This window comes from Topomyia yanbarensis, unplaced genomic scaffold (assembly GCF_030247195.1).
Source record: "Topomyia yanbarensis strain Yona2022 unplaced genomic scaffold, ASM3024719v1 HiC_scaffold_4, whole genome shotgun sequence".
In the NCBI taxonomy this organism is placed as follows: domain Eukaryota; kingdom Metazoa; phylum Arthropoda; class Insecta; order Diptera; family Culicidae; genus Topomyia; species Topomyia yanbarensis.
Window position 1 is genome coordinate 595,072 of NW_026683602.1, and position 15,327 is coordinate 610,398.

The 15,327-nt window shown below is 38.0% G+C and overlaps 1 protein-coding gene across 2 annotated transcripts in view; it reads right to left on the reverse strand.

Moving 5' to 3' along the window:
* LOC131695496 (glutathione-specific gamma-glutamylcyclotransferase 1-like) overlaps positions 1 to 15,327 on the reverse strand; it is a 46,544-nt gene that overhangs the window by 10,933 nt on the left and 20,284 nt on the right. For both annotated transcript variants that reach the window (XM_058984035.1, XM_058984036.1), the window contains exon 3: positions 12,918 to 12,953. In XM_058984035.1, coding sequence (XP_058840018.1) covers positions 12,918 to 12,953 — 36 coding nt within the window. The remainder of the gene's footprint in view (positions 1 to 12,917; positions 12,954 to 15,327) is intronic.

Sequence of the window (15,327 nt, forward strand, 5' to 3'; positions counted from 1 at the left end):
AGAAAAATATCACCGGGGCCTCCTCCAACCGTTAAACTATCAGTAATGTCCCTGTAATTGTCTAAAATTGCTGGCTGATTTTTTTTCTTTCGTTGAAGAATTAGTCAATTTTTCCTACTAGTTATAACTTGTGATTTTCCATTGCGAAACACATAAAGCATCTTAATCAGCAGGTCACCTACCTGCCCGCCTCTCACCATTTTCTCCCTTTTCGGTCCACCAGTTGCCCTGTAGGTACTAGCGACTTTGAAATCTCTGTGTTTAAAAAAAAAGCATTATCCTTGATTCAACACTTTTGGGGAAATTCACGAGAACGAAAAAGAAGTCTCGTCTGAAACGTAACCTACCTGATTTGGACTTCTACATATTTTGGACTCTGCTAATGTATTTGCCTCCTGTACTGCCAGGTTTCTCTGCATTTGTTTCGTTTGATGCAACAAGTACATTCCTTGGGTTGTCCATTAAGTTTCAACATCATTAGTCTATCTCTAATTGTTTGCAATTAAACAGAATCCACTGTTAAAAAAAAACATCACCGAAAACGTTTCATATTTGAACGATAGCCAAGAGGAAACGGTGGACCAATGTGACAAAATTGCTGTTAAATATACAATTGTAATATTTTTTATGTTTTTTAGTTTGTCTGATTTGGGATTATGCATGTTACGTGTTTGAAAAGGTTTCTTTGTAACGTTTTATCTAAATTATTGTGGAAAGGTCCGAAATGTGACAAATTTGTTTTAACAATAAAAGAATTGTCAATCGTGATATTTTGTATATTCAGTGAAGCCAATTTTCATCAAAATTAACACTCATCACCAAATCAAAACTGATAGTAATCCATGGTTTCGATGCACGAATATGTATACGGACGGAAACCTTCCATGGTAACCTATTTTCAAATTGTAAACAAATCAGTATCGATGAAATGCGTAACCAAGTTCGCTTGTTTGCATTCCCTCCATTCATTCATTCCGCGTGATCATTTTTTAATCTGAGTATGCTTCAATATGTTCGATTCTTATTCATTCAGAAGTGAGGCACGAGATGCATAATATTCTTCGAATTCAATCGAAGTGATTGAGACAGTTTTGGTGCTCTAATGCATAAGAAGGGCATTTGAAACCTATAGTTACGGGCCTTTATGGTACTAGAGCCTCGGATAGTACTATTGATGCCAAAACATCCTCATTTTCATGCCCAAAAAAATTGCAACGAATGCTATTTGATTCATTCATCAAGTATCGAAAGTTATCGATTGCGATGAGAAAGTATTCATATTGGCCCGATCTTCACTCAATGCTGAGTTGCCTCTGACAACACGTAGTACAGCATTTATTGATGAATGAAAAGTTCTATTTGGTGCGTTATGTATTTGGATTTGATCGCCTACTACAAATAGGATGGCCTGATAGGCAAGGACAATTGGTTCAGTATACAACATTCAACGTTGATATGCATCATTTTAGATCAACAATATTTTCATCAATCACCATCACTGTGTATATTATCACGCTAGATGCTTACAGGCCTAACAGTGCTGTGTTCATTCGAACAAATGCTTTCCGAAATTCATTCAACTCACTCTCCTCTCCATTCTCTTTTCGCCGGAACCGCCACGCACGCACACAACAAACGACGGATTGTGTCTTCCCTTCCCATTCAGTCGGTGTGCCGGTGTGCGATCAATAAGCTGCTCGCTCGTCAGTCAAATTCATTCTCAGTTTGTGCTTTGCTTTCTATGCACACGAAATTTTTTTTTCGCTAGTTTCGGAATGTGAAAAATTGTGTTATATTTATTTGTGTCTGCTTTTGAGTGTTAGAAAATTGCATTTTAGGCCAAGGAAGTGGAATTCGGTGTGGGTTCGTGGTAGCATTTCTCTAAGCTGTGGTTTTCGTAGCCAACGTCAACGCAGAGAATACGTTTCCCATTGTGCTTTCGATGGAGCCAACCAAATTTATTGACGTCTGCATTATTGGAAATATGTTCGCTCAGTGTTCAAATTCACTGTTGCAGTGATTGTTTCAATTTGTAAACTAAATACAACGGAAACCAGGAGTTCAGAAAGTGTACTCTCGAACAAGTGAGTTGAATATAATTTCTATGATTCATCCGATTCTGTAAATGTTAGCTTCAAAAGTTACAAATGTGTAAACAAAATAATGTCTGAATAAAACAGGCGACCCCGCCACTATTGAGATTTCTGACAGTTCATTTACAACCACAGATGCAAAGTCAACCCCAAGGAGTTTGGTTTGTTTGCCTAACCTCAACCGGTTTTTGCAGTGCATTTTTAATGTAGAATACATTTAAGGTTTCAATATAGGGGTCCCGTTTCAAAATATCGGCTGCGGCGCCGCGTCAGATTTTGAACGTTAATAACTTTTATCATACTTAACAGAATGATTTGATTTTTAGGCCAATTTGTTGCAAATATGTTCCTCTATGCTGTATTAAAATTTGAAGTATGTATAACATGCACTAATAACAAAAAAATGTGTTTTGAAAAATCTTTCGAAAACGACTCGGAAAAGTGAAAATTTTCAGCCCATCCCGCACAGAGCCGTCGTTATGGTAGACCAACCGAACAATAAAATAATGAAAAGTTTATATATAGGTCCACTACATGTTTGTTCGTATGGTTATTCGCATTGGGTTGCTTGACGAGAGCACTTGGTGGGGGAAAGACGGCATATTCCTTTGGTTAGGCCATTAGAAGCCGGACGGAAAGGAAAGGCTCATGCACGGCACGAGAACGAGCGAGAAAGCGATAGTAGTGCATATTAGCGCGATTATATAAATATCTGTCGGTCGGTTTTTCTCATCATTCGTATTCGTTCAAGCACTAGCAAGCAGCCAGTCCACCGAAGAAAAGCAGTTGGCGATGACGACGGCGGAAAAAGTGCCCCAGCTACTGGTGACTCATCGCAACCCGATCAGGAACTGTCGCCCTGCAAGAATTTCGCCCCAACTAAAGGGCAACAGAGTAGGCTATCGTTCCAGCGTCTGGGTCGTGAGATTGTGCAGGACTGCAAAGTCGAGCTACGCTTACAAAGCTCAGTCGCAATGATGCCCCGAGAAGCCAACGATGCCTACTTGGTCGGTTTGTTCGAGAATGCAAAATAGTGCTTTCTAGCTCACCGTGTCCGCGGGAAGTGCGTCTGAATTATGCTCCCGCAATAAAACAATAAACGGTTCTTTACAGGACCAATTAATTGTGTTCTAATAAGAGTTAAACTGAAATTTACATTTTATGGTGTATAACAAATAATTTTCAGAAAGCAATATAAGAAATACGATGTGTGGAAAGAAAGAAAGAGAATTTAAATTATCCTCTCTCGCTCGTTTTCGTGCACTGCTTTTCCATTCCTTTCTGCTGCTACTACCATCATAACTAAAACGAATGTGCGTTTTCCCCCACCATCTCATGGCCAGTGTTGCCACAATTGCATGTCGCTATAACAATTTGAATTATTTTATTGATCCTCTCTAGTATTGATAAAATATAGAACATACAAAGTACACTAGTCGCATGCTTTTATTCGAACTTTTTGGCAGCCTCCGTTGATTAACTGCATAAATCGATTTGTTTGTGCAGCTCCTTGCTAGTAGCAAACTAAATAGCCTTTATCAGCGCTAACAAATAAAACAAAAGAATTTAAATTTGTGAAAATCTTCTTCCTTCTTTTCAAATCTGCAACATTCTTTGAAAATATTGTTGGAATGTTGTTATTGAAAAACTGAACATGCAAGTTTGCTAGCACTGGCCACTAGATTGAAGGCGATGGAAAGACAGAATATTCGTTTTGGTTATGCTAGTATTGGTAGCCGAACGGAAAGGAAAGGCACAGGAATGGCACGAAAACGAGCGGGAGAGCGATAGTAGTGCTTTCTCGTGTTTTCATATATGAATATTGGTCGGTCGGTTTTTCTCATCATTCGTATTCGTTCAAGCACTAGTAAGCAGCCAGTCCACCGGAGGAAAGCAGTTGGCGATGATGACGGTCCGCAAAAGTGCCCAGCTACTGGTGGCCCATCGCAACCAACTACCGATCAGGAACTGTTGCCATGCTAGTATTTCGCCCCAACTAAAGGGCAACGGAGCAACTAATCCGCTGGCTAACATTCCAGCGTCTGGTTCGTAAGGTTGTGTATTACTTCAAAGTCGAGTTACGCTTACAAAACTCAGCCGTAATGAAGCCAGTGATGCCTACTTGGTCGGTTTGTGGGAGTGGGCGTAAATTACAATAAAAGCAACGGTTCTTTTCAGGACCAATCAATTGTGTTCTAGTGAGAGTTAAACTGAAACTTTCATTTTAAGGTGTGTAGCAAATTTTCAACAAGCAACATAATACCAAATACAAATTTGTATTTGATAATACGTTGGGTGGAAAGAAGTAGCTTGCACACGGAACAAAAATTTAAATTATCCTCTCGCTCGTTTCCACTGCTTTTCCATTCCTTTCTACTGTTATTATCAGTATTACCAAAACGAATGTGTTGTTGCATGTGTTTAAGAGAAACGTTGAAGTCGCATGCTTCTATTTAAGCTTTTTGGCAGCCCCCGTGAACTAACTGCATTAAATGATTTTTTTGTGCAGCTCCGTGCTAGTAGCAAACAAAATGGCCCTACCAGTGTCTGATTCGTGAGATTGTGCAGGATTTCAAAGTCGAGCTAAGCTTATAAAGTTCAGCCGTAATGGTACCCGAAGAAGCCAGTCTTGTCGTTTTGTTCGAGGCTACAAAACAGTTCGCCAGGCACGTAACTATCATGCCAAAAATATCCAACGATCCAGCGCATCACCATCAACACCAACGCCGATACCAAAGGTTCTTTTCAGAACCACCATTATTACCATAGAGAATTATTTGAAAATTTCCCATTCAAACGTGATTCTGTTGAATATTATTAGATTTAAATTAACGTCTCGAATTGAAATCACGACGCTCCGGTTATGTGACAGACATTACCCACCCATCTTTTTTTATTGTGACCACGACTAACGGTTTAATATAGACACCCCATTTCAATATTTCTGAAGGAACAGAAGGTCGAGTTTGGAAAGTTTGTAACTTTCATTGTACTTAACCAAATTACACAATGTTCGCACTAATGAATCAGAAATATGATCAGGAATCTTCTGTTAGATTTGTATGTATATTTATATGTATGTATAATTTACATGAATAAAGAAAAATTGATTTTCAGGAATCAATTATTATCTGTTCTTCCATTGGCCAGTACTACGCGACTTCCTCATGCTAACAATTAATTTCATCGTTAGCCATCTCCCTCACCAAGGCCAACAACGCCAACAAAACCGGTCCTTTTCAGGACCACCATCATTTTTGTAAAGAATAATTTGAAATATTCCTCGCCCAAATCACCTTTTGTCCGAAAATCCTAATGAGTATCAACATATTTGAAGAACGTGTTCCTTATGTATTCTACGTCTCTCCGGTTATGTCGCAGACATTACCCACCCATCTTTTTTGTTTTCCTCACGAAATAATTCGGCACCGTTTCTTTTTTAACGGGAGTAGAAAGGTCAATTCTCGACAAACATATGATTGCGGCCTAAAAGCCAACTGTCAAAATCCATTTTGAATGGAAATTCCGGACAAACCGTTACACGCTAATCACAGATGTTGGTAGTAAACGAAAGAGAAAAATTTTCTCTATCATAAACTGTTGTGAACTGTGTTCGACTAGTAACGGTTTGTCTGGAATTTCCATTCAAAGTGGATTTTGACAGTTGGCTTTTAGGCCGTAATCATATGTTTGTCGAGAATTGGTCGGTGTTAAGTCAGACCGGACTAAGCGACAAAATATTGATTTCGAGAAAAACGAGTTTAAAGTTCGAATCGTAGCATCCTTTACATTATGATTGGAAATTAATTTTTGCCATAATTCTTGTTTATTGTTACTTATTTCAAATCTGTCAATGGTCGAATGTAACTGACGATATTCTTTATCCAGTGCTAATATTATCTCATTTTTTTGATGTTTTGCGACTTAATCCGGTCTGAATGAACACCGACCAATTGACCTTTCTACTCCCGTTAAAAAAGAAACGGTGCCGAAATATTTCGTGAGGAAAACAAAAAATGTTCAACAATTAAGGTTTAATACCTTAATTGTTGATTTTTTGTCCCTCGGCATGATACTGTACCTTGATGTGGTCCGGGGGCTTTTCCACCAAAGCAGTATTACAGTGATTATATCACATAAACTTGGGATACGATTATTTTCTTTTTAGTTAAGCTACATTGTGATCAATTTTAGTACTTAACTTGGCGACCTTTATTATCCACTGCTATGGTCAAATAATATACAATGTGGGTTTAGGGCCCAATTCTCTCTGCAGGCACCTCATTCCAAACGTACAAACGTGGTCTACGCGATAACACAAACCTGGTCACAAATACGAATGCCCGCGATCTCGCCAATATTCAAACACCCCGATTGATTAGGTGAACGTTGGAACCTAAGAACCTAAGCTCGCGCAATCATGAATCGGTCACGTCCGGAAGTCTCCGCCCTTGATCATAGCAGCCCAAATTGATGCCTTTAGTTGGACCAATAGAAATAAAAACTAGACAAGACGTCCATGTGCGCCACACGCTTATAAAAATAATGTGTCCACGCGAAGTTACATACTAGCACACGCGACAAATACGTCCACATACAAACGCTCGAGTCCTTCTCGATCATCCACGCACGACTACACCCACGATCTCGTAAAAAGTATAACACCCTCGTGACTAAGTGAATGGTTTAGCACTTATAAATTAACAATCCCGGTCTCGAGAGTGAACCTCCAAATGCCCGTGTTCCCGCGAAACTACATAAAAATCGAATGCAAAGTCACATACACGCGACAAAAAAAATATCAAAATGCTTGAGCCCTTCGCGACCATCGACGCAAACCATACTCGCGCTCTTCCAGACATTATAACATCCCGGTGATAATATGAACGTCTCGGCACTTGTAATCACTCAAACGCAGTCTCAAGCGTGAACCTACAGTCCCCCGCACTCGCGCATTCATGAATCGTTCGCGTCCGGAAGTCTCTATCCCCGATTCCAGAAGTCTAGGTCCATGCCTTAATTAAATCAATTAGCTCTACAGTTCCAGTAGGACAACTCTCGAAAAAATCGGCATATTATTAATACTCAATAACAATACTAACTCTTCTCTTTATTTTATTTTTTTTTATTTATTTTCGGTCTCATGCGTTATTTTCTTGTGATGACCTTTTTGAGCTCATACATCCAAGAAGAGCAACATTGCTGCCAACAATGATTCTTCTCTGCCATCGGACGTCGCCAGGTTTTAGAACAATGGATATGTATTCTCATACTCGATGGTATCAGATAAGTAGGAACGATCAACAAACTGCAAGTAGTATATTACACATTTCTTGTTTTGAAGTATAAAATATTCGTATTAAAATATTATTTACAGGCTCTACACATATCTCAACACACACAAATACACAAATGCTTGACAGGTGACTGGGCCAAGTGCATTCACTCGTAGGATCTATCATTTCGATGATCGCCTCGATTCTACGAAACCAGTGCACAAGTAAGCTGACATAAGCTAGTCTCATCTGGTGAATGCATGTAACCTGGAAACCCCAGACACGACAGGACGAGACGGACAGACTGGACTCGACGGGGCCTAGTTCAGAGTTTTTGAGCATTCTTCAATGCACGGTTATTGACCTAAAAAAAGAAACATTCGGCATGTTATTTTTCCTTTTATTACTGTATCTTGAGTTGGGTTCATACTGATATTCACTAGCACAGTCAATTGCATATTCTCCCATATACATTCACATCCAAAACGTGCAAACGCCCCTTACTTTCGCGATAACACAAACCTGGTCAAAAACGCGAACTTACATTACAATTTCAATCATCCACATACACCTACGCTCGCAATTTCGCCAACACCCCTTTACTTAAGTGAACTTTTCAGCACCTATAACTTTACAACCGCGGTCTCAAGCAATCACCCACCACTCGCGCGATCATAGACCGGCTACGTTCGGAATTCTCTACTCTCGATCAGCCTAGATTCATGCCTTCAGTTGGACCGATCGGGAAAGATGCTCATATTCACTAGACAACACGTTTCTCTACCAAACACTGAAAATTAATTGTTAGATTCACGGTCCGCGCGCGTTCGTTCGAGAATATACGTGAATGTGCGAATGGCAACACGGATCTAAAACCGGATTTATGCACGCAAAGTTGGAGACACGCTGGCATTCATATGCTCGAGCCTTTAGCGATCACACTATTACACAATTAGTAAACGCCCACGCTAACTCAGACAGATATACACTCCTGGACTCGAACGCTAAAAACCACACCTTCCACGCATACACCACCCAGGACTGAACATTAGATTCATACATACAAAGCAACAAGTAATAATTACAGGTATTCGTCTGGCAACCGGGGGAAGTACATCTCAAACGCAGAACTTATCATTTCAATGATGGCCTTGGATCTGCGTTGCCTGTGTTCAAGGCACCATAGCTTTGTCCGTCAGGTCAAGGATGTATGAAACCCGCTAGCCACCACCCTCGGCCCTAGCTGCCCATAAAGGGATAAAAAAAATACCTTAATTGTTGATTTTTTGTGTTTTCTATATTTAAAATTAATGAATTTGAAAAATTATAAATTAAAATAACCACAAAGTAGAATTTTAAAACATTAAAATATTAGAAGATTAAAAAATTCAGCAATGTAAAAATTAAATTAAAAAACTAAAAAATTATAGAATTAAAAGATTAAAATTAAAAAATCCAAAAAATGGAAACTTGAAATTAAAAAATTAAAATCTCAAAAAAATTTAAAATTTAATACAGAAAAAATATTGAAAATTTTAAAAGTAACGGATTCAAAAATTTAAAAAAATAAAGTTATTAATAGCAAAATTAAAAAATTCAAACGGATTAACAATTTCGGAATTTTAAAATTTAGGTATTTAAAAACCTAAAAATTAAAAAAAATCAAGATCTTAACATTTTAAAAATTTAATGTTCAGAAATTTAAGAATTTTAAGATTTAAGAATTTAAAAAACTAAGGATTTAAAAATTCAAGGATCTACAAATTTAGAACTGAAAATTTAAAAATCTAAGAACGAAAAAATTTCAAAATCGAAGAAATAAAAAAATCAAAAGAAATTGAAAATTCGAGGAACTAGAAAAATAAACGATTAAAAAAATAATCTAGAGATTTTAAAAGTAAAAAATAGGAAAATAAATATTTAAGAAATAAAAAAAATTTAAACCTGAAAATTAAAAAAAATTGAGACAAAAAATTTTAAAATTTACGAAATTAATAAAGTAAAAAATTTAAAAGATTAGGAAAAAAGACCATTGAAACAACAAAAACTGAGACTTAACAAAATTTAAACGTTGAGAAATCGAGCTAAACTTAAAAATTTTAAAATGCAAAAACAAGAAATTTTAAAAATTTGAAAGTTTAATATAAAAATAAAAATACAATGGAGACCCGATTTTATCAGCCCCCGATCTTATCTACCCCTGATTTTGTCAGCTTTATATGAAAATTGATGGTTGGTAGTTTGATGGGCTCTAGCAGACGAACGAAGTTGAATTCGTATAAATCCTCTTCTGGGCATATATTTCTTATCTTAGAGATTCGAAAAATGCAAAAATAAAAATATTTTTTTTTTAATTTTGCTCTGTCAGATCCCCTTAAGGGGAACTTGAAGTGAATAATGAGACAAGGTTGCGAGGCTATATCTAAGGAACAAAGAAGAATATTTTAAGAGCTTCGGTTTTTTAAAAAGACAGAAAAATATATGTCCAGATTTTATCAATGTTTATATCTGTTTTATCAGCTAAAATTCGCCAAGGGGCTGATAAAAACGGGCCATTACTGTGTCAAGAAACAAAAAATTGAAAAATTAAAAAAATAAAGCTAATCTATAACTAAAAATATTTATGAAATTAAAAAAGAAAACAAACTCAAGAATCCCAGTATTATAAAATTTAGGAATTCAAAATTCCAGAATATAAGAATTTGAAACATTAAAAATCAAGAATCTGGGCCCTTAAATTTTATAATCGAAGAATTTAAAATTTTAAGAATCTTGAAATTAAGAAAAATTGAAGATTTGAAAGATGGACCGCTGTATGCCCATGCAAACAGCGACGTTTTCAGACAGCTGTAACTTTTGGTTTAGGCAATATTGGCCTACAAAAAAACAAGGCTAATAAATGTGATTATTTAGGGTGACCATATCAGACGAGTAAAAAACCAGGACAGTCGAAAGGGTACTGATTCCCCCCGTTACCTCTCAATCGACATTACCTTTTCCGCATGTGGCAGTTAAAAAGTTATGGGGTCTGGCAGGCAGAGCTTGCACAGTAAAAAAGTTATGGGAGTCTGGGAGGAAGAGCTCTGCCAGAAAATCTTTCATCGGAATTCCACAGTGGCAGTTCTTGCTACACCACCATAAACAAACGTTTAATGCTGAGATAGTCTATGCAGTACCGGCGAGGAGTTTCCAGTACTAAAAACACGACATGGACGTAAATCAGAAACATCAGTGATCCCAAGTCCCTGCGCTATGCCTGGCAATCTCCATTGACAGCCATTATCTCTCGACTTGAGAGCTGCAAAACCTACCGTTGTTACCACAAATATCTCCGTTTAATCGATTATATGAAAACTGGCGGATAGCTTGGTGTAAATAATATCAGTTTGAGCCCGAGCTTGAAAAAATTGACATCCCTGCGTGAATTTGAAAGAAAACAAAATTCAATTCATGCACGTCGCGATGAAAGAAATGTTTGGTTCGTTTCCCTCTTTTTCGTTCACGCTATTCTCGCTGTTAATGTTGTATGGGCTTTCACGATTACCTGGTTTGAGTTGCTTGTGGGGCCTACGGGTCACGATCGCGTATCTGTGTTCTTTGTTATTTACTTTAATATCGGTGGTGCTGGCAGTTGTTTGGGAAGTAGTAGGCACATCACAATGATCGTCCATGCTGTGCGTACGTTCTGTTGTTCCAGTATTCGTTGGTGCCTGAGCTGCAACTCCGGTGGTTTGTGATTTAGTTGATGTTGATGAGGGGCTGTGTGATGGGTATGCTTGCAGTTTATATTGCTTCGTTAGAGGTTTGTGTACATGGTTTCTCGTAGTGTGTCTTCTTGTATAACAACGTAGGACACGCAGGAGTCTGTCCTTCCTACTTGCACAGCGGGATTTGAGATTTGGTCACGCGTTTTGCTTTGAATTGAAAGTTCAGATATGAAGGAATAGGTCACTCGCATTCTCACGAAACAAAAACCGTTGGAAATACCTAAATTTTCTCCAGGTTTCAAACTTAAAGGATTCCACCGTTACGTATTCCGACATGATGGTTGTAATAAATTTATTAATAGTACCCAGGTGTTCATCGTGCAGACGCATATCAATCTTATCATTGTCAATATAAATGGGTATCTTGGTCCTAACATCATCATGCTCAACGGCGTATTGCATGTTGTCTTCCATTGCGTAGCTTTCCGTTATAGCCAAAATTTTAAATGTTGTCAGTAATGAGTGTAGTGAGCTTGTATAACGACGACTTCCGTTAGTCTAAACTGCATTTGCAAATTTGCTGTTGAGTTTCAAACATCTTGAAATGAATGATCGATATCGTATCGATGAAAGTAACGGTGCTTTATTGTTCACACTGGCTTTGGACGAAATTTATTATTCGATTGCTTTGCTTGTTTATAGTACTGGCACGGTACATATAGACAGCGGACTTTAGGTAGAAACATTCGTTTGATTCACTGCACTGTTGACAAGCAGAGCGACTGATTAGGTGCTATTTTTCTTTTTTGAGGATGAGTATACGTTGCAGTTATGGTTGCGGTCAGTCGTTACTGCGATCTAGAGCATAGTGAAAATCGAAGACTGAATAGATAGAAATATATTAGGCTTACAGGAGAAAAACCAGGACAAATCAAGCATTTTCCTCGACTTCCTAGGACACCAGGACAGACAATGCAAAACCAGGACATGTCCTGAGAAACCAGGACGTATGGTCACCCTAGATTATTACCTTTCATTTGAGCACTAACAGTTACGAGTATTAGCTCAAGAACTGAGTTTTAGATATCATCACTCACTCAGCATTTTAAAAACTAACACAAAAATAAAAAAAATAGAAATTGCATTTTGCTACCAGTGTCTTTTCAGCAAAAAAAGGGTCCGAACGCAGTTCTCTCTCAGTAAGCCCCATTGTGCTTGTGAGACGCGAGAGAAGAGGGGATGGTGTTAACCTCCCCCCTCCCTAACGTCCCATAACCTCACATATTACTATACCAATCTGGCATTTTTGCAGTGAACCTTCGTACATCGTCCGCGAGAAGACGATCCCGACAGTGCCCACGCAATAGGAATCCAAAGGAGTTGCCCCCTTAAAGTTTAGATATTCTGACACTTTCTGTCCTCGGCCTGGGGACTTTACCCATGGTGTGCTGTTTTCTCCTCAATGAGAGAGAGAGAAAGTGCGTAAGAGAGTTATCAGAGAAACTCGTATGTGACCACGAGAATTGAGCTAGAAAGAACCGCTAGACCCCGGCGGGGTGATCGGTGCTGTGCTGCTAATATACGCAGCATGGTGGTGTTTTAGTTCTAGCGATGACTAATTGTAATGGGATGGATGGATGGGTACCGACAGACGGGAAAAATTTGAAGCATGTGAACTCCGATTCAAGGTGGTGGTTAATTTTAGTGAGATGTTATTTTAAGAATTTACGTGCAGAATCCACACATAGATGTATATTATTAGACCGGCCGGCGTTCGGTTGAAAACTAAAAGCTATGTCATTATTGAATTGTAAGTTAAATATGTTTGTATTATTACTCACATTATTGTCTTCAATTAATGTTGCTACTCGGCCAGGCTGTAAAGGAACAAGCAGAAAAAGTTGTGTTAATTCTAGCATTTTGTAGTACTAGTAAATGAGGGTATCGAGGCAAAGATCGAAACAGGTAATTCTGTATTATGAAGGTCCATTTTGAGCAAACTAGTATGTACTCTAGAATTAATTAGTTGAATGGGCTATTACTAGCCGCCTTTTCATTCTACTCATTTTAATATATATTAGAGCTCAATCCGGCTTAACCTTTAAACGCGCAGGATCGATTTTCTTTCATTTACCGAAATTTGTCTCACTGCTTTACTACGATATTCTTGAAAAATATTATGTGAAAACTATATACGTTAATTCAATGGTTGTATAAAAAGAAGTCCTCTCGATTCGATTTTTTACACAACTTCTTTATTATGTTGCTTAGAAACAAAATGTGGGCTGAAAAGTCAAAGAGGAAATTCTCAGAAATTGGTTTGAAAAGGACACACAATCTTCGTTCTATGGCAAACCCGATCCAAGTAATCCTTGTTTTTCAAAGTTCCGTTTAACAAGTAGAATGTTTCCTCAAATGAATAAAACTAAATGTGGGGAGCAATTTTTTGGTTTATGCAACGATATTGCGATGACGCTAGTCTTTAATAACCGTGAGTTGAAAGGGCCTTCAACTTTATTTTGTGTACTCGAAAGTTACCGTTGGTGATGAAACAGTGTAAATAAGTGTTAAAATATTTTGATTTTTGACTGCTGGCACGTTTCTCATTTTATCCAATAAAGAATTGTCTTGAATAACTACACAAATTGTAATGAATATTCTTACAGCGGTAACGACCGAATAGCGTAGCCCGGAGCAAAATCGAACAAACGAATATCGAATATGACCGAACTATCCAAAAACTGTGTATTTACTTGTATTGTAAATACCATGAAAAGTGCCTTTCTGCGCTGCCTAAGCCAATACCGGCCAACGGGCTACGTTGTGCGCTATCGATGAAAATTTTCACCCGTTTCCAGCTGTAGGCGGTAACAAGTAGCAACATACTCCGAGTGTGTATGTGTGTGAGCGATCCCACCGGTCAGTTACTAAATTTCTCCGTTCTCTTCGCAGCCTTCTGCTGATGATCGCGATTCATTCATGACCGTTGCAATTGGAATTCAATCCAATATGATCAATCCTAATGCATACGGTCAATCAAATTTCTCATTGAACCATCATATATTTGTTAAGTATTGACTCGAACTCCCCACGAGCAAAAATCTTGACAACAAACTAAACATTGATAAATATATTGATGGTGTAAGGGCACCATGAAAATTTGCAAATGCAGTCGTGATTCGTCGGTTGGACACTTGTTAACCGGACCTCTGTCTAGTGGGACCTCCGCTTGCTGGATAATTGGCCTGTGTTAAGCCAAAGAGGACCAAGCGCCATTTGGAGGTACCTTCCTAAAAATCGCTATCGCAGCTAATGTAGAATCATAAACACCTACATCAATTTATTTCTGAGCACTCAAATAGTAATCGATAACAAATAAGTACCCTTTAACTTTCTATAATAATGGTAAATAATCGAATTTTTTTTTTTTTCAATAAAAATGCCAGGAAAAAATTATGGCGCTCAGTTCGCTTTGGCTTAACGCAGGTCAATTGTCCCATTAAAAAGCATTTGAATGTCTCATGTCAAATTCACTTCGACAAGCAAACTGACAAAAGTTAGAGATGTGATCAGACGCATTAAAACTACTAACATCCCCTTAGAGGGTAACCAACCTAATTTTAACCCCTACATATGTTGGACCCTGTTAATGTATTTGTCTCCTGCGCTGCCAGGTTTCTCTGCTTTTGGTTGGTTTGATGCAACATCTACATTCCTTGGGATATCTATTGAGTTTCAATATCATCAGTTCATCTCTAATTGGTGGGTTGCTCCTCTAATCTTCCGCCCATCACATCACATGATTTGGTATTCTTAGTATGTATAACAAACTTAAAGATGTGACACAAGGTGCTAAAAACGCACAAAAATCCTGTCAATCCTATTGATGATTGTTTGCTTTAAAGATAATACCAAGGGCCGTTCATAAATGATGCTGCGTATTAACAGTATTAACAGGAAAAACCATTATTTACCGAGAGAAAAACTAAAAAATTAATACTAATAGTGAAGCGGAATTAATAAAACCTTTTTTTTCTGCGAGACATTGTTTATGAACGGATCCCATACAAACAATATTCCATAACGAATATCACGTAACATCGATGACAGAGCAGTGGGATTGAGGCCAAGTTCTCCCTGGGTCGTGCAAAACTGAGAAGCAACATCAATTTCGGCACAGAAAACAAACTTCCATCTCAAGCGTTAAAGTTGAGTAAAAGACACATCCAAAGGTAATTGAGTTGTTACCAC